This window comes from Muntiacus reevesi, chromosome 3 (assembly GCF_963930625.1).
Source record: "Muntiacus reevesi chromosome 3, mMunRee1.1, whole genome shotgun sequence".
NCBI classification, from domain to species: domain Eukaryota; kingdom Metazoa; phylum Chordata; class Mammalia; order Artiodactyla; family Cervidae; genus Muntiacus; species Muntiacus reevesi.
The window spans coordinates 102,827,407-102,846,226 of NC_089251.1; the positions used below are offsets into that span (position 1 = coordinate 102,827,407).

At 57.6% G+C, this 18,820-nt stretch overlaps 1 protein-coding gene and 1 non-coding gene across 2 annotated transcripts in view; one reads left to right on the top strand and one right to left on the bottom strand.

The window, feature by feature from the left end:
* PADI3 (peptidyl arginine deiminase 3) overlaps positions 1–18,820 on the top strand; it is a 29,398-nt gene that overhangs the window by 6,932 nt on the left and 3,646 nt on the right. Inside the window, exons 2-14 of the mRNA XM_065927474.1 lie at positions 125–305; positions 2,442–2,514; positions 4,703–4,767; positions 5,705–5,822; positions 7,099–7,224; positions 8,787–8,965; positions 9,172–9,275; positions 9,371–9,482; positions 11,496–11,603; positions 13,202–13,353; positions 14,830–14,974; positions 15,058–15,160; positions 16,885–16,964. Coding sequence (XP_065783546.1) covers positions 125–305; positions 2,442–2,514; positions 4,703–4,767; positions 5,705–5,822; positions 7,099–7,224; positions 8,787–8,965; positions 9,172–9,275; positions 9,371–9,482; positions 11,496–11,603; positions 13,202–13,353; positions 14,830–14,974; positions 15,058–15,160; positions 16,885–16,964 — 1,546 coding nt within the window. The remainder of the gene's footprint in view (positions 1–124; positions 306–2,441; positions 2,515–4,702; positions 4,768–5,704; positions 5,823–7,098; positions 7,225–8,786; positions 8,966–9,171; positions 9,276–9,370; positions 9,483–11,495; positions 11,604–13,201; positions 13,354–14,829; positions 14,975–15,057; positions 15,161–16,884; positions 16,965–18,820) is intronic.
* On the bottom strand, positions 8,371–8,442 carry TRNAY-GUA (transfer RNA tyrosine (anticodon GUA)). Its single transcript has one exon. It is a non-coding gene; the product is annotated as a tRNA-Tyr (tRNA).

Consider the following 18,820-nt stretch of genomic DNA (forward strand, 5'->3'; position numbering starts at 1 on the left):
GGAACCATCTAAGAAGCCTGGTAGTCTGGGGAGGCTTCCTGGAGGAAGCAGAGCTTGAGCCAGAGTTGAAGCAGCTGAATGAGGGCTGCCCTCCAGCACGCCCCATGGCTTCTGTCCTTCCCAGCTCCGTTCCTGAGGGCACAGAGATGTTCGAGGTCTACGGAACCCCCGGCGTGGACGTCTACATCTGCCCCAACGTGGAGAGGGACCGGGAGCGTGCGGACGCCCGGCGCTGGCACTTTGGCGTGGGCTCTCAGATCATCGTGGTCATGAACTCTCCCAGCAACGAGCTCAACGACAGTCATGTGAGCGCGCCCCCTTGTCTGGGGGTGGCTGGGGGTGGGGGTGACCCAGCTCAGAGGGCCCAGTGCCCTCTCTCATCCAGAGTGCGGGGTAACCCAGAGGGCAAGGGCCAGCTCTGGAGCCGCCAGCCCCGCGACAGACGGACACAAACCGTGGGTCTGCTGGCCACCCTCATCTCCTCCCGGAGCCTCAGTTTCCCCATCTGTGGCTGCGGGTCGATTCGCAGTCCCTGTTTCTAGGAATGCGGGAGAGAAAGCAGAGGTGGAGAGGGGAACAGCTCCCTTGGGGCCTCACCTTCCCCTAGCCCGTGGCCGTCCTGACCCGCCCCCTTCTCAGGCAGGGTGCCTGCCCTCCTCCCCTCTCTCTGCCCATTCAGCCAGAAGAGCGAGTCTAACAAGGCCGGGCTGGAGGCAGTGTTCTGGCCCCTGGGCAGGGGACATTTAAAAATGGGAGATGGGGTGGTCCGTGAACTTGGCGCAGAAGACGCCCCTTAAAGGGGCAGTGGGAGTCAGGTCTGTCATGCAGGCGGCAGGTTCCCGCTCCACATCAGGGGTGAGGTTTCGGGAAACTGGCTCTTTAAGGAGCACTGACCGTGTCCAGCGGGGTCCGATGCGCAGGTCACAGGGGAGGCCACTGGGGTTCAGAGTAACCGACCCGGAGCCACAGACCGTCAGTGGGGGAGCTAGAACTCAGGGGTCTGACCTGCTGGCTCCTAGGGACAAGCTCCCTCCGTCAGCCCACCCAGGGATCCGAATTAGCCTGTCCCGGGAGCTTCGTGCGGCAGGTGGGGCAGGACTCCAGAATCTAGTTAACAAGGAGACAGACCAAGACGGGGCGTGCCTTGCCGGAGTCACGAGATCAGTGATCAGTGAGTGGGTGAGGGTCAGGTCAGAGGCCCCCGGGCAGGGCGAGGCCCTGGGCCAGCCTGCGTTGGGCGCCCAGCACTGAGCCAGAGACGTGCGAGGCTGCCACTCTGAATTCCTGGGCCCCGAGGACCACAGGGGCTGGGAGGGTCCTCAGAACGTCCCTGCCTTTGTCCGGGGTGCAGGTAACCGTGTGCCTGAAGCCAGCGTCCCTGCTGCGGCTTGACACACGGGGGGTTGCAGCTGCAGGATTTCGGGGCTCCCAGGGCTGAGGAGGGACGGGTCTCAGTAAGTTCCTGCGGCCCCCGGGAGAGAGGACATCAGAGCCGGAGAGCTGAGGGCCCGCCTCAGGAGGGAATGTCCCGGAGGAGGGCGGAGGGTGAAAGGGCTCGATGCCTCCGCCTGGAGTTCGCTTTATCATCACCTTCAGCAGCTGTCGGGCGTGTGCTGTGGGCACGGTGCCAGGCGTCCCACACGTTCCTGCTTTAATCCGCACAACCTGGCATCAGTCCCGCGGGGCCGTCATCAGCGCCGCTCCACAGCGGCGGACAGGGAGGCCCAGGCGGCAGAGTAACTCTCCAGGATATCCTCCCCCAGCCCAGGCCGTCTGACTCAGGATTGCTGCGCCGGCCCCTGCATCACGCCCCCTGCCCTCTAATAACAAGAACTGGTATTTATTGGGCACTTCCTACGAGATCAGTCTGCTACATGGATCGTTTCAAATCTGAACCACCGTCCTCTGATTGTAGGGACCTGTACAAAGCCCATATTGCAGACGAGCAAACTAAGGCAGCTCAGAAAGGTGAAGGGCGTCGGCGGAGGTCACAGAACTCAAGTAAAGGCCTGTCCAAATCCCACAGTTAGGAGGGTGTCCCTACACCCTGCCCAGTCCAAACTCCTCATTCTCTTTTTTTAAAATGTACTTATTTATTTGGCTGCACCGGGTCTTAGTTGCAGCACCAAGTGCCTCATTTTATGAATGCCAAAACTGAGATCCAAAGGGGAACAGGGGCTTGCTGAAATCACACGGAGTCAGCAGCAGCACTGGGGTGCAGGTCTCCATGGAATCCCTCAGAAATAGTCCCCATTTTACAGATGAGCTAACCAAGGCATGGAAAAATGAGCGGCAGAGAAGGCGAAAGGAAGAGCTGAGTCGGCGCTGCGCAGAGGTTCTGGGGAGCTCTGCCCCTCCTTGCCCGGTCCCCCAAGACCTGTGCCTTGGGGCCGGGCTCCTAGCTTCAGCCAGCCTGACCCTGGGCCCGTCTCTCTCTGCAGATTCAGATTTCCTACCATTCCAGCCGAGACTCCTTGCCCCTGGCCTGCGCGGTGCTCTACCTCACTTGTGTGGGTAAGTGGGGGCCTCAGCCAAGGGCGGAGTGAAAGCGGTGCCGGGCTGGATAAACACCAGTGGCACAAATGGAGAACCGGAGCACAGACCAGGCGCAGGTGGTGTCCTGTGACGCTCGATAAACTCGGCTCCCCGCCGTGTGTCATGCTCAGAAACAAGCTTCAGATGGGCTTGCTGTATGGTGCAGGGAACCCAAAGCCGGCGCTCTGAGAGCCAGAGGGATGGACGGGAGGAGGTGGGAGGACTCCGGTTTAAGAGGGAGGGGGCAGATGTATCCCTCTGGCTGACTCATGCAGACGTGTGGCAGGGACCATCACAGTATTGTCAAGTAGTTATCCTCCAGTTAAAAATAAAATAAAAATTTAAAAAACCTCCAGGTGAAAGTCAACATCTTAAAGCTTTTAGAAGAGAAGGTCTCTTCAACTTCAAAGCAGTCAGAAGTTTTCTTTAACTAGGCAAAACAAAAGCACAGGCCCTTGGGGTAAGATTGATAAATTAGACTCCACTGAAGTGGAAATCTAGCCAACGGAGGACAAATACAAAGTCAGACTGCCGAGAAGCAATTTGCAGTGCGCATGTCTGCATCAGCGTTTGCAGGTAATAGAGAATACTGATCAATAAGAACCAATTAATAGAATCAATAAGAACAATTAATAGAAATAAGGAAAAAACAGAAACCAGAGAATCACAGTGGAGAAAAGCCTAGTGTTCAGAACCCAGATGAAAAGATGCTTAACTGCCGAGGATGTGGGACCGGAAACTCCCATCAGGGGTGGGGTTCACGCTGGGGCAGCCATCTCGGAGGGCAAGAAGGTTAGCAAGAGCGTTGAAAACGCTGTCTGCAGGAGGCGTTTTCAGAAGCAGAACGCTGATTGCAGGGAATTAACGTTTCGGTTGTGATAGATACTGCCAAATGGCTCTCCAGAAAGGCCATACCTTCTTATACACCTGCCAACCGCTAGGCAGGGTCTTCCCAACACTGTCCATTTCCAGCCCTTTCTGTTTTTGCCAGTCTGAGAGGTCAGCGTCTCTTAGTTGCTTTCATTTGCCTCCCTTTAGTTTGGACTGAGGTTGGGGGTCTCCCTGCCTCCCCCTCCCCAGACACACACCCACGCCTTGTTTACTGGAAAATACACATACAGAAAAATACGTATGTATTGGTTTGACCAAAAAGTTTGTTTTGGTTTTCGTAACATCTTATGGAAAAACCTGAATGAATTTTTAGGTCAACCTGATATGAATGTGTGTGTTAGGGGGGTGGGGGGTGTGGATACAGGAATAGTTAGAAAGCAAACTCTTGAGCAGCCATCACCCAGGTCAAGAAATACAACAGGGAACATGACCGGCACCCCAGAGTATCCCCAATCCTCTCTCTGATCGTGACTCGCTCCTTCCCTCACGGTAACCACTGTCTTGTGATAAATATTTCCTTTCCTTTCTTTACGGCTCTGTCATCTGAATAGGCACGCCCAGATCATGCAGTCTGTTTTGGCCCGCCTTTGAGCTCTGTCTGCGTGAGGTCACACTCTACACCTTCAGCCCCACCTTACGTTTGTGAGACTCATCCCCTCTTGTATGGTGGTTGAGTATCTTTTCACATGTTTAAAAATCATTTCAGTTTTTTCTCTCTCTCCCTTGAAGGTTTCGTGTGTACTGTAAAACCTCTCCCACTTTCTAGGGAGAGTGGTTAAGAAGGTGGGATGGAGGCGGGGATACGAGGGGAAGGTGAGGCTCAGAGCCACACGGGCAGTAGGTGCCAGAGTCTAGATTCACATCCACGATTGTCTGACACCAAAGCCCAGGCTCACTGGCCCATCCCTGGGAGACGAGGGAGCCTCATAGAGACCTAGAATGTCCCAGGCAACCCAGGTGCAGGGCAGAGTGCCCCCCAGACAGTGAGGGCAATAGGGGTGCAGAAGAGGGAGAATGCAGGGAAGGCTTCCTGGAGGGGGCAACATTTGACCTGGGTTTTTGCTCTGACGCTGCAGCTTCCCCAAGGCCTCTTTCCCCAGTCCGGGGCGGGAGGCTCCAAATGCTCCCACCTTTGGGCACTGTCTTCTTGGAAATGACTTCCACTTGTCTAGCCCCAGAATGGGCCCTGAGACTGAGGCTGAAACGTGCAGGTCGTGGGCCTGTGCTGGGCCCCTGGGAGCCTTGCTGTGACTCACCCTCTGCCCTGCCCTTGCAGACATCACCCTGGATTGTGACCTGAACTGTGACGACAGAGACAGGGACGGGGCCTTTGTGGACAAGGTAGGCTATCTCTGCCTGGACCCAGAAAGGGGCGTGGAGTTCAGAGCTGCTCTAGGCTGGGATAAAAGGGGTGAGGTCATTAGAGGTATCCCCCTGCCTCCCAGATGATGTCAAGGCCAGTTGGAGCCAACCCAGGAACGGCTGGGGATCTTCTTTCACTGGCAGAAAAAGCATCATCAAGGATTTTTAAGCACATACACGCCCAGCCCTGAGCTAGGCCTCCCTTTGTGGGGACAAGTCCTTCTGGATTTTCAATCTAGGTTAGAGGTTGGCAAACTTTATTTTTGTAAGAGCAAGATAGTAAATGTTTTAGGCTTTGCAGGCCATCTTGTCTCTGATGCGGTGATTTGATTCTGCCAGTGTAGAATGAAAGAGCTATATAGTCAATATGGGGGGGGGGGGAAGATGTGTCAGTGTTCCAATAAAACTTTATTTAGAAAAACAGGCGGTAAGCTAGATTTGTAGCATGCAGACCCCCTAATCTATGTGGAAAGGAAATCTATCAAGTCTGAAGCTATAAAAGAACTTTGGGCTGAATTGTGGTGGCCCTGAAGACGTTGAGTTCAGAGGAGGTCACGTTGGGCTTTATGGGCAAGGAAGAAATCCACAGTGAGCTGGGCTCCAAAGTTATGCCAGAGGGAGGGCGTTTCAGGTGGGAGGAGCAGCAGGAGCCGAGGAGGGGCGGTGGGTCTCATCCTCAGAAAGCTGCCTTTTGGAGAAGAGGATGCTGGCTGGAGGCGTGACACAGACAGCCCTGAAAGGCTGTCATTTGAACTTGATGGTGTGAGTGGCAGGAGCTGCTGCCGTTCCCCGAGCGGGAGCGTGTCTTTAGGCTCTGGGCAGAGGGGAGGGTGAGGATCGCGGCCGGGAGAGAGCCAGGCAGGGGGCGCAGGCCTGGCCGGAGCCGCCGTCACCGGCTGCGCTTTGCCTTCGGCAGCGGCAGTGGGTCTGGGGACCCGGTGGGTACGGAGCCATCCTGCTGGTGAACTGTGACAGGGACGGTGTGCGCTCTGACGATCAGGACAACTGGGACCGCCACGTGCGCTGCCTGCAAGGTGAGGGGGCGCCGGGCCTCCACTCGGCTCCCCGGCCCGGAGTCTCACCCACCAGGGCGGCTCCGGAGGCAGAGCTTGGGGCCAGAGGGTCCGCTCCAGGCGCGCCTTAATGTTCCTTAAAACCGCCCTCCCCAGCACCCCAGCGCCAGCAGGCACCCCCGCCAGGGCAGAGCTCTGGAGAGGAGCAGCCTCATCTTCCTCCCCCTCCAGGCTTGGAGAGAGCTAATGCTGAGCACCTACTATGTGTCAGAGCCTTTCCCCAAATTCTCATCTAAGCATCCACGCGGGAGGGCGGCCTGCCCCAAATTCAGAGATGACGATGTTGATGCTCAGAGGTCAGGGGATCCCCGAAGTCACTCAGTCAGCCTGCGGCGGGTCCGAGACTCCTGTAACCCCAAATCCAGCCTCCTCCCCACTGGCATCGCTGGCCTGGATTTCAGAGATGCCCCACATTCCCTGGTAGCTCCGCTGGTAAAGAATCCACCTGCATTGCAGAAGACCCAGGTTTGATTCCTGGGTCGGGAAGATCCCCTGGAGAAGGGGCAGGCTAACCACTCCAGTCTTCTGTGACTTCCCTGGTGGCTCAGCTGGTAAAGAATCCGCCTGCAATGTGGGAGACCTGGGTTCAATCCCTGTGTTGGGAAGGGCCCCTGGAGAAGGGAAAGGCTACCCACGCCAGTATTCTGGCCTGGAGAATCCCATGGACTATAAGGTCCACGGGATCGCAAAGAGTCAGACACGACTGAGCACTCTCCACATTCTAAGTCCATCCCGAGCCGTGTGCACGGCCCCGTGAAGGATGCCGGGGCAGTGTGCTGGGTGTGGGTCAGGGGCTTCACCCACGAGATGCCCAGAGCTACTCTGAAAGTTGGCAGGATCGTTTCAGAGACTGCCGCGCTGAGGCTCCGGGAGGGAGGGGCCGGCCCCGGGCAGCAGCGCGTGACGCTGGAACGAAAGGAGAGCCCTGACCCGCCTGCTGCCCAGACGGCCTTCTCACCGCTCGTTGCTCCTGCACACCCACCCCAGGCCAGGCAGCGGGCTGGCCACCCCGCGCCTCTGTTTATGGGCAGAGCAGGAACAGAGGCTGAGAGGGCAGGAACAGCTCACCGCGTCACTCGCTTACGGACATGCTCCTGCTTTGGTCCTCGTGGCTCTCAGTATTTCCACGGGGCGGGCAGAGCTGGGGCAGAGACCCAGGCCTTGGCACCCTCCGCCCTGGGGAGGGGCTGGGCTGCCGGAGGCCCCCTGAGTCTCTGCCCTGTGTCTGGCTCCCCAGACCTGGAAGACATGTCTGTGATGATTCTGCGGACCCAAGGCCCTGACGCCCTGTTTGACGACCACAAACTCGTCCTCCACACCTCCAGCGCTGACGCCGAGCGGGCGCGGGTGTTCCACGCCTGCGGTGAGTTGATGCCCGTCCTTCCCTGCCCGGGGGGCGGGGGGTGCTCAGTTTCCGCACCCAGGCCAGGGTGCAGGCTCTGCTCTGGCTCTGGGGCCGCCTTGAGGGCCCAGAGGACGAAGCATCAGATGCATGAGTTTCACGACCGGTTGCCTGGCGTCCCTGGCACAGCCGTGCCTGAGATGGTTCCAGCAGATGAATGCATTTTAAATATATTTTAAGCACGTTTAAAAATTTTGATTATCAAAATTTTCAAGCATACCCAGAAGCAGAGAGAACACTGTGAAGAACCCCTACGTGCTAACCACTCAGATTCAACAAGGATCGCTATCTTGCTTCTCTTACTTGATCTATCCTTTCTTGTTTGGTGGAATGTTTTAAAGCCAGTCCCAGACACCCTGGCTATTTGCCTCTGTTCAGTCTGCATCTCCCGCCCACCCCAATAAACCCCAAATTATTGTTTTACATAGCTACAACGTCATTATCACGAATGCAAGCAAGGATATATAATACCTTCAAAAAATACAAATATGCATTTGGGTTTTTCTGTAATATATAACTTTTTGGGCAACACAATACGAGTAATAATACACTCGTTTTAGAAATACAGAAGTATGTAAAGTTTAAAAATGAGAGTTTCTACCCAACTCCAAAACTTGACTCTTAAGATGTGTCCCTGTTAACCGTTTGGTATGTTCTTCCTGACGTTTGTTTTACACGCACTGCACGTGCCTGGCGTGTTCATGAGTGTGTGCGTGTGTGTCCACATTCTGCCTCCACATGGTTTCTCTCACCGAGAATTACACCCTACGCGTCTCTGATTGTTTGTTTAGCTCTGGTTTGCTCTCCTCCACGGTCGCATCGTATTTCAGAGCATGGAGGTGCTGCCACTGATCCGGTCCCTTGAACGTGCCATTTGTGCGTGTTTCGATTTTGCAGAAGTCTCGGTTCCTGGAGGGCAGGGACCGTCCCCACAGCGGCGTCCTGAGTCCTGACCCACACTGCTTAGGTGCATAGGAGTGAAAGTGAAGTCGCTCAGTCGTGTCCGACTCTGCGACCCCATGGACTGGAGCCCACCAGGCTTCTCAGTCCATGGAATTTTCCAGGCAACAACACTGGAGTGGGTTGCCATTTCCTTCAACAGGGGATCTTCCCAACCAGGGATCGAACCTGGGCCTCCCGAACTACAGACAGACGCTTTACCGTCTGAGCCACCAGGGAAGCCCCGTGGTGCATAGAAGGTGCTCAGTAAACAATCCATGAACACCTTCTGCTTACATTTGATAGGAAGGACACCTACCTAGACGTGGACTTTCTGGTTAGGGGTAAGCTGCTTTGCCAGATGCCACCAAACTGCCCCCTGAGAGACCTGAGCGCTGGCCTTGGAAAGAGTGCCCTCCCTGCCCCACCCTAGACCTGCCCGCCCTCGGCGTTAAGCCTCTCTCTCGCCTCTGTGAGTGGGAGGTGAGAAGCGGGGGTGGCCGTGTGGCTTCCATTGTGTCGGGTAGGTTGCGCGCTCCTTCCTGCTCCCGGGGCCCCCTCACAAGGCCTTCTTCCCCCGCCAGGCCCCGAGGACTCCTGCGAGGCGTTCCGGCACGTGCTCGGCCAAAACAAGGTGTCGTACGAGGTGCCGCGCTTCCACGGGGACGAGGAGCGCTTCTTCGTGGAGGGCCTGTCCTTCCCTGACGCCGGCTTCTCGGGGCTCGTTGCCTTCCACGTCACCCTGCTGGACGACTCCAACGAGGTAGGGGCGGCCAGGACAGACAGGGTGGGCAGCGGCCTCCAGCCCCAGGAGAGGCAGGCGCCCTGGCGTGGAGGGCCCTGGCCACCTGCTGCTGTCTCTCCAGAAACTAAGGAGCTAGCAGCTCGCTCGAGTCCACGCTGGTCCTTGACCCAGCCAGGCGCTGGGCCCCGAGGCCAGTCTGCTTTCCCTCTGGTCTCAACCTGCAGGATTTCTCCGAGTCCCCCATCTTCACCGACACCGTGGTGTTCCGAGTGGCCCCCTGGATCATGACGCCCAGCACCCAGCCGCCCCTGGAGGTGTACGTGTGCCGGTGAGTTGGGGGCGCCGGGTGTCCCTGACGCTGCTGGCGGCTGTGGCCCCCGTGTCTGCCTGTGTCCTGAACACTCTCTCTGGGCTCGTCTGCAGTGTGAGGAACAACACGTGTTTCGTGGACGCAGTGGCTGAGCTGGCCAGGAGGGCAGGCTGCAAGCTGACCATCTGCCCACAGGCCGAGAACCGCAACGACCGCTGGATCCAGGTACCGCGGCCACTGGGCAGTGAGTGGCACCAGCCTGCAGCGGGAGGGGCCCCTCCAACGCAGGGGCTGCTTGGAATCTCCAGGAGGACCGGGGCTGCGTCTGCCCTCCCCAGGGCCCTGCTCTTTCTAAGTCTAGACCCAGAGCTCTCCCCCCTCTCCAGGACCTTCTGGAGACTCAGGCACACTGACGTTGAATATGACATCCATTCACCCACAGGATCTGGGCTAGGTACTGGGGGCAGGGTGGAGGGGATGGCAGAGGTGGGGGCGCCCACTCCTGCCCTCAACGGCCTGGACCAGTGATCCTCCATGAAAGGTCATTTTTGCCCCAGGGATGCTGCCAAACATCCCACAATACACAGGACAGCCCCCACGACAGAACTGTCTGGTTCCAAGTGTCAAGAGAGCCGAAGCTGAGAAGCCCTGGCGCAGAGAATGATTGGGACAGAAATCCCTGCTCCAACTGTCTGAGATGGAGCAGGGTTGCTGGCAAAGTCCCAGCGGGGCCTGGAGGCGGGTGGAGTCACCCTTGTCTGTGAAGGAGATCAGTGAGGACTGCCTGGAGGAGGTGTTTGAGCTGCACCAGATTTGGCGAATGGATAATGAGAGTGGGGACACAGAGGGCTTCGGGGTGGCCTGAGTTGGACAAAGAGGCTGCCGGGCACCAGCCATCACACGTGGCCTCCACGTGTGGCCCTGGGGGACTGACAGTGAGCAGGGCTGAGGTGGCTGAGGTGACTGAGGTGACTTGCGTGGTTTATGAGCACTTCCTGCAGGCCACGCCTAGCATCACTTCATCTTCCTGACAACACCGTGTCAGTAAAAAAGAAACCCTCAGAGAGGCGAGATGCCTCAGGCCGCAGAGCTGGTAAAGGCAGTGCTGGAACTCAGCGAATGGTGGTCCTGGCAGAGGACTGGTCTGTGCAAAGGCCCAGAGGTGGGAGATGTGAGGAGGGACATCAGCTGTTCTCTTTGGCCAGGATCAAGCTTCTGTGAGGGCTTCCCAGGTGGTACTAGTAGTAAAGAACCTGCCCGTCAATGCAGGAGACAGAAGAGATGCCAGTGCAATCCCTGGGTCAGGAAGGTCCCCTGGAGGAGGGCATGAAAACCCGCTCCAGTATTCTTGCCTGGAGAATCCGAGGAGCCTGGTGGGCTATAGTCCATAAGGTCGCACGGAGCTGGCATGACTGAAGTGACTTAGCATGCACGCAAGCTTCTGCAAAGGGCAAGAACGGAGGTGAGAAGCCTTGAACACCAAGCTAAGAAGCTTTCGTTTCAGTTGGAAGTTCGTCCCAGGGGTTGTTTCAGGACAGGACTCCAGGGCAAGAACAGGCTCAGTCTGGATCCTGGCTATGCTGTTGACTCACTCTATGCCCTTGGGCAAGTAACTAGACCCTGCTGTTCCTCACTTTCATTGGTTGTGATAAGGGATGATCATGGTGCCTCCTCACAGGCGTATTGTGAGGTCTATAGGAGTTAGCACTCGTAAAACACTTGGAGCAGGGCCGGGGACATTCTAGTGAGCTGCTCGCTGGACACGCAGTCCATCAGTGCTGGGTTATCTTTGCCTCCGGGACTGACCTTGGCGTGTTACGTGCTTGAAAGGAGGCAGGTCTGTGCCTCCTCAGGCCACCTCAGCCCTGCTCACTGTCAGTCCCCCAGGGCCACACGTGGAGGCCACGTGTGATGGCTGGTGCCCGGCAGCCTCTTTGTCCAACTCAGGCCACCCCAAAGCCCTCTGTGTCCCCACTCTCCTGTGACCTAGCACAGGGACACCCCGAGGCCATTCTCGTTCATTCCTGACCCGCCTCGCTCTGTGGCCCCAGGTGAGCAGAGCCCCCACCCGAACCTCCAGCCCTTCCTCCAGCCAGCAGGTATCACGGCCTCTGCCCGCCTCAGTCCTCAAAGGGTAGAGCAGGCGTGAGGCAGAGTGAAGTCTTCCCCCAAGCCCTGAGTGCCAGTCAAGGGCAGTAAGCCGCTGACTGTCCCCCGCTGGTGTCCCCGGGTCTGCAGGACGAGATGGAGCTGGGCTACATCCAGGCGCCGCACAAAACCTTCCCGGTGGTGTTTGACTCCCCCAGGAACGGCGAGCTGCAGAACTTCCCTTACAAAAGAATCCTGGTGAGTGGTCGGGGCCACAGCTGGGCCTGCAGGCCGAGGGGCTTTGCGCCGAGGGCCAGACTGGGAGCCGTGCTCTTCGGGGATGGGAGTAGGGCTGCCATGTAAAATATAGGAGAGGCCGGGTTAAGGCTGAACGTCAGCTAAACCATGAGAGCTGTTTTAGCGTAAGTATGTCCCATATACTGCATGGGATGTACCAAAAGTACACTTATTGTTGATATGAAATTCACGTTGAACTGACCATGCTCTATGTTTTTATATCTGGCAGCCCCAGATGGGGAGGGGAGGCAGGAGACTGCAGCTGTCAAGAACATAGACTTCGGGGAGGGAGGTGGGAGGGAGGGACGTATGTCTACTTAGGGCTGCTTCACTGATGGCAGAAACCAACATGGCATTGTGAAGCAGTTATTCTCCAATGAAAAAAAGTAGGCTCTGGGGCCAGAACAACCCGGCTCTGCCTCCCACATGCTATGTGATCCTGCATGAGTGATTTCCCCTCTCTGAGCCTCAATTTCCTCATCAGTAAAAACATGTGAGCCCAGGCCTCACAGATGTTTGTGAAGCTTCTTCATGCCAGTGCAGAGAAAGCACAGACATAGACAGCTGGTGTTATTATCGTAATAAAATAAAGAGGGTGTCTTCAAATGGACTTATCTATGAGGCAGAAACAGACTCACAGACATAGAGATCAGGCTTGCGGTTGGCAAGGGGGACGCGGAGAGGGGAGGGGAGGGTTGGCAGTTTGGGCTCAGCTAATGCAAGCTGTGATACATAGAATGGATAAACACGGTCCTAGTGTATAGCACGGGGAGCCACGGTCAACATCCCGTGACGAACCATAGTGGCGAAGAAGGAAAAGAACACATATGTGCAATTATACACACATGTATATGGGCAACAGAGTCACTGTGCTTGACAGCAGAAATGAACAGACCGCTGTAATCAGCTCTACTTCTATAAAAAGGAGAGAAAGTGTCCTAAGGGACCCCTCCTGAGAAAAAGGGGAGACCCCCTTGGAGCCACAGAGAGAGGAGGGCTTCTCCCACCCCTCGCTGGGTCATGAAGGTGGAGGAGCTCTCTCCTGGCCTCAGGATTGTCTAAATTCCTTCTAAGAGACGGCCCCGGGGAGTTGTCCCTTTCCCTGGAGTTGAAAGCTGAGGCTCAGAGGACTGTCACCCACCCCTTAGGCCCTGAGAACAGGCCCCTCTAGAGCAGCAGATACCCGCCCCGGGGCGAGATGGACGGGAAGGCCACGCAGAGGACAAAGCAGTGGCCGCAGCCCCGGGCTCCACATCTCACGGGGAGTGTGAGGACCGCCTGGCCCTCTCTGCTGATCCCTGTGACCAGGGGGAATAACATGCTCCGAAACGGCAGCAGGGCTGGAGCGCTGTGTGTGTCCTGGATTCGGCAGGCACGAGCATCTGAGCGTATAGAAAGTAGCAGTCAGGTCAGATGTCCATCTTTGACTCAGCGTTTCTATCTGAAGAATGGGAGGCCACTCTCACCCCATCTTTAAGGAGCTTAGAGCCCAGCAAGCTGGTTCAAGTACTCCCTGCTGAGTCTGCCCACCCCGAGCCTGACTCCATTTCCCCACCCAGGGTCCAGATTTCGGCTACGTGACCCGGGAACCACAAGACAACTCTGTGAGCGGCCTGGACTCTTTCGGGAACCTGGAGGTCAGCCCCCCTGTGGTGGCCAACGGGAAGGAGTACCCGCTGGGGCGGATCCTCTTTGGAGGCAACTTGCCTGGGTGAGAGATGGAGGGTGGGTGGTGATGGTGGCTGGGGGAGCGCCGTTCCGCTCCTGGAAGAGAAGCAGAGAGGACCAGTGATGAAATGGCAGTCCAGGCCGTGCTGGTGCTGGGAGCAGCGGATTGCCCCCCAGACATCGTCCACTCTCATCTCAGGGGGTCTGAGACGCCCAGAGCAAGGGGACCCAAGAGCTCATTCAGTCCAACACTCTCATTTTACAAGTGGGCCCAGAGAGGGTGAGTCACCCAGGAAAGGTCACACAGGAGGCAAAGTTATGACTAGACTTGGGTCTTCTGATTCATAAAATAATCCATGCTGATACCAATGAATAATTATAGAAGAAAAACATTTTAAGTCTCAACAGGCCCAGGAGAAATTGCATTTAAATCAATGATTGTTCACACTATGATGTAAATGACTAATATCAGATCTTTCCCTGAGAGCAGAAGGAAGGTGTAGGACATGAAAACTGAGACAGCAGTGAGGCAGAGAAGGGCGGAGTGACTATGTCTTGTTCAGCATACGACACAGGGGTGCTGAGGGGAAACAAAAGGAGTCCTGTGTCAGTGGCTATTTGCTATGGGAATAGACCAAGACAGCGGAGAAGGCAGTGGCACCCCACTCCAGTCCTCTTGCCTGGAAAATCCTGTGGACGGAGGAGCCTGGTGGGCTGCGGTCCATGGGGTCGTGAAGAGTCGGACACGACTGAGCAACTTCACTTTCACTTTTAACTTTCATGCATTGGAGAAGGAAATGGCAACCCACTCCAGTGTTCTTGCCTGGAGAATCCCAGGGATGGGGGAGCCTGGTGGGCTGCCGTCTATGGGGTCGCACAGAGTCGGACACGACTGAAGCGACTTAGCCGCAGCAGCAGCAGGCTAAGACAGAGCCAATCAAATTCAGCAAAGTGGTTAGAACAGACTTGTCATCAGATAACAGGTGAAACCAGAAGCTTTGAAGGGGACAACCCATCCTCAAAGACGTGATCTCACAGACAGAGGATGTTTGTGCCATGCCATTTGACACTTTTTCAGAAGGCAAGAGAAACACGGGGTTTGAGTTCACGAAAATAAAATGCTGGGGCTGTGAGACAAGATCCCCCTCTCGCCCTGCTGATGTGTGAGAAGGCAAGGCTGCAGCAAGAGAGGTGTCAGTTAAGCCCCAGGAAGAACTGCCCGGCCTGGGCTGAATGTGGGGGTGACATCTGCCGCTTGGAGAACACGAGGGTGGGGTCTGAGGGTGGGCCTGAGGATATGCCTGGATGGGAGGCCTGGATGGTAAGCTGTGATTGACCTGCCTGTGTCTGCCTCGTAGAGAGCTCACCTTGAGTGTAACTTAACTATATATTTATTTTCTTTACTGATCACAAAGGCAGCGCGTGCTTTTTACAGACGTTGCAGGAACCTTGAACTCTCGTCACTGTGTTTCTGTGCACACTCTTTCGGCTAACTTCTTTTTGACCCCTTGGGCCGCAGGTCGAGGGGCCGCCGGGTCACCCAGGTGGTCCGGGACTTCCTGCATGCCCAGAAGGTGCAGCCGCCCGTGGAGCTCTTCGTGGACTGGCTGGCGGTCGGCCACGTGGATGAGTTTCTGAGCTTCGTCCCTGCCGTTGACGGGAAGGTGAGGACACGGGGGACAGCGCTGGGCCCGGGGCTGAGCTGAGCGGAGGCGGGGGCTCAGCTGAGTCTGTTCTCTGCACACAGGGCTTCCGGATGCTCCTGGCCAGCCCCAGCGCCTGCTTCAAGCTCTTCCAGGAAAAGCAGAAGTGGGGCCACGGGGGCGCCCTCCTGTTCCAAGGGGTTGTTGGTGGGTACTGAGCCCCTCGTCACCGCTTTGCTATCCCCCCTTGCCACATCACGGCTTGACAGAGGGGTGTCCTGCTCTAAGGCAGCCCTGTCCCCCCGAGCCTGAGACCCCTTGGCGCAGCAGGCCGCACTGTCCACGGCGGGAGCAGAGCTGGCAGGGAGCGCCACGGTGGGCGATGGGGGGTGGTCACGGGCACAGGGGAGATGCGGCCAGCTCTGGGGGCACGTGACCAGCAGTCATACAGGGTCCTCTGCGCCGAAGGGCCTCGCACTTGGGGTCTGATGCTCTGCCCCTCGCTGTCTTGATAATCTGAATCATTTGTGTTTTGCCGATTGATCAGTGGGACATCTATTGGGAGCTTGGAGCCCGGGCTGAGGAACAGTCCTACCCAGGACCAAACCTCCCTCCAAGAGAAAAGCCTTCACAGAACTTAAACGCTCCCTAGTGTAACTTCCCACGCCTTTTCCCACCCCTCTGGAGCCCCAGCTGTAAAATGGAGGAAATACAGTTTCTCCCGACCCCATCTCTCCCATCGGGACTGTGAACCGACTTCTTGAGCTCCGATCAAACCTGAAAAATTCTCAAATCCAAATTTCATGTACCAGGCAGAGGGAAAGCCATCTTCACCTTCCTTCCTTAGAAGGAGCGCTTTGCAGTGAGCAGGGCCCAGAGAGGCTGAGCCGAGGAGTGAGGGAATCCACAGCTGTCGAGCCACATGTAACCACCGGGTGGCCCCAGAGAGCTGGTACCGGCGCAGCGGCCTCAGCGGTCCTGCACCGTGCCGGGCCCCAGGCTGCGTGCTCCAGGCACCTGCTCCCCTCTGACCCCAGGAGAGCCTGTGAGGATGACCCAGTCTGCTTTACACCCGAGAATGCGGGGCTCAGAGAGGGGAAGTGGCTGGCCCAGCGGCCTCGGTGGGGATGCTGTGAAGCTGCGTCTCTACTCCGAGGGGGGTGGGGGAACTGAGTCTGCACGTGGGCAGGTGGGTCCAGCCTTTGGTCGAGGCTTCAGCCCTTCGTGAGCACTTGGCTTGGGTCTGAATCACCAGGACCCCCATTTCCCAGCTGCCAAGCCTGGGGCAAATCTTTTTGCCTCTCTGAGCCTCGGTTTCCTCATCTGTAAGGTGCGGGTGTTAATGCGTGACTTGTGGGGTTGCTGTGAGGACTAAATGAGGTGTTGAGAGTAGAGCCCTGGACTCAGAGCCTGTGCAGGGCAAGAGATTAAGCAATGGCAGCTGTGAGGGTCGCAGGACATTGCCTCTGACCTCCCTTGTCCTGCCCATCTGCACGGGCACTTCACCAGGCTGGCAGGAATGCTGGCCTGGGGGGAGCCCCGCTGCTCTGCAGTTGCCTCTTGGAGGTCAGGGACAGGCTTCGGCGGTGTCCATGAGGACGGGTCCTGGTGGGCAGGGGGTGACCCAGCTCCCCACCCCACCCCTAGCCAAAAAAAGAGCAGTCATCATCCAATGCCCGGTGCGGGTGGGGGTTACATTTCCAATAGCGAGCATCACCCCTCTGGTGTGCTCGGACGAAGGCCTCACGTTCATGCGCTGCAGCTGCCCGCCCCTGCCGTCCTCACTCACCCAGGCTTGCTCAGAGGTCAGGTGGAAACGCCAGGGAGCTGCCGACTCACGAGACTGGTCTCTGCTGGCTGCTCCCCAGAGCAGGTGGCCCTCTCTGCTGCGGCTGCTCCCACCCTGCCCCTCGTCTTTCTGTCCTTCACAGGCAACCAGCAGGTCGACACCGTCTCCATCAGCCAGGTTCTCTCCAACGAAAACCTCATCAGCTACAATAAGTTTGTGCAGGTATGAGGGCCATGCGCCCTGCGTGGGGGTAGGCGTGGCTGGGGATGGGCTTGTGCACAGAGCTCTGAGGCTCACGGTTCAGCACAGCCCAGGGTGGGGAGGGCGAGAGGCCCAGACAGAGAGTCGCTAAATCCCGGCTTTCACTCGAGAGAAATGAGGGGTCAAGCCAGGTGCATGCGAGGACAAGCATTCCAGGCAGAGGGAACAGACAATGGCTCTGAGGCAGAACGAAGAGGCCTGGAGCGTTTAAGGACGAACCTGGGGGCCCAAGAGGAATGAGGAGAGAGGGGGCCCCCCAGGGACCCGCAGGGCAGCGCTGGGGCTTTGGCTGTGACTCTGAGTGTGAGTGGAGGCCGTCTGGGGATCTGAGCGCAGGGCAGACTCGATCTGACTTACGCTTTGAAATGATCTCTCTGCAGCTGGGCTGAGAGTCTGTCTTCTTTTATGGCAAGGGGCCGGGGTAGTGACAGTAGGTCCCAGCGGGAAGCAAGGGCACTTCAAGTGGATACCAGAGAGCGGTTCAGTAAAGGGGATGTTTGCAAAGGTACAGGGCGGGCTTGAGGAAATCAACAAGGGCCTATTCCACGTCCCCAGGGTAGGAAGAAGGGAGCTCTCCCCTCCCCCAGGCCTGGAGGAATTGGCCGAGGAGCATGTTACTGAAACCTGGAGGGGTCACTCCAAACACAGCCACAATGTTGTCATTAGCCTCCAATTAAATAAATAAATTAAAAAAAAAGAGGTTGTAAGACGGGAGCTGGGACTGCACAACCAACCTGCTGTGACCCCAAGCACTCTCCCAGCAGCGCCCGCACCTTCTGCCACTGCCCCCACGGGCTGAGCCCAGCGGGAAGCCTGTGGGTTCAGGGGCCCCTGGTTCCCAAGGGTCAGCCTCCCCGGACGCAGCGCAGGAAAGAAGGGGGCCAGGGGTCCAGAAGAACAGACAATATCCAGCGCAGGGCCCTCCGAGAGGCGCACGCCGGGATGGGGGTGACCCTCGCAGAGACTGAATTAGGGAGCATGCCTGCAGGAGTGGAGGAGGCCGGGCGAGCTGGCCCTGGGGGCAGGGGCAGGCAGGACGGGCAGGTCCCTGACGCCCTGCAGCCCAGGCCAGGCTCAGCAAAGCGGGGCGGAAGCTGCGAGCCAGCCTCTGGTCCTGCTCGGCTTGGAGACACCGTCTGACTCTGTCCCCGCGCTTAGCCCCTGGCCATGCACAGCGGGTGGGAGCCTCGGGCGCCTGCATGGGCTGGCTTTCAGGGCCGGGGCTCACAGCCAGCCCTCGTGAGCTCCACTCCTGCGGGGGGAGAGTGATGAGGAGCCTTGTCATGGCCGCCACGAGGGGCAAGAGCGGAAGAAGCCGGGAGGCCCATGAGGAGAACGCCTGGAGGCCAGGCCACAGGGGACGGTGCTCCACCCTCGTGGGGGGGCAGGTGGAGGGGTCGGATAGGGCGTGTTTTGCAAGTAAATGGAAGAGCCGCGGGACTCGCTGACGCCGGAGGCAGAGTGAGAGGACAGGCGTCAAGAATGACTGCAGGGTTTTCTTTTTCACTGGAGTGTGCAGTCTGCGGGCTCCGTCACTTCAGCCGTGTTTGACCCTTTGCGCCCCTGTGGATCGTAGCCCACCAGGCTCCTCTGTCCGTGGGATTCTCCAGGCAAGAACACTGGGGTGGGTTGCCATGCCCTTCAGGGGATCTTCCCAACCCAGGGATGGATCCCACCTCTCCTGCATCTCATGCGTTGGGGGCGGACACTTTTTTACCCACGGAGCCACCTGGGAACCTGACTGCTTTATGATGGTGTGTTAGCGTCCGCTGTACAGGGAAGTGGGTCAGCTGATTAACACCGCCTCCCCGCCCTCC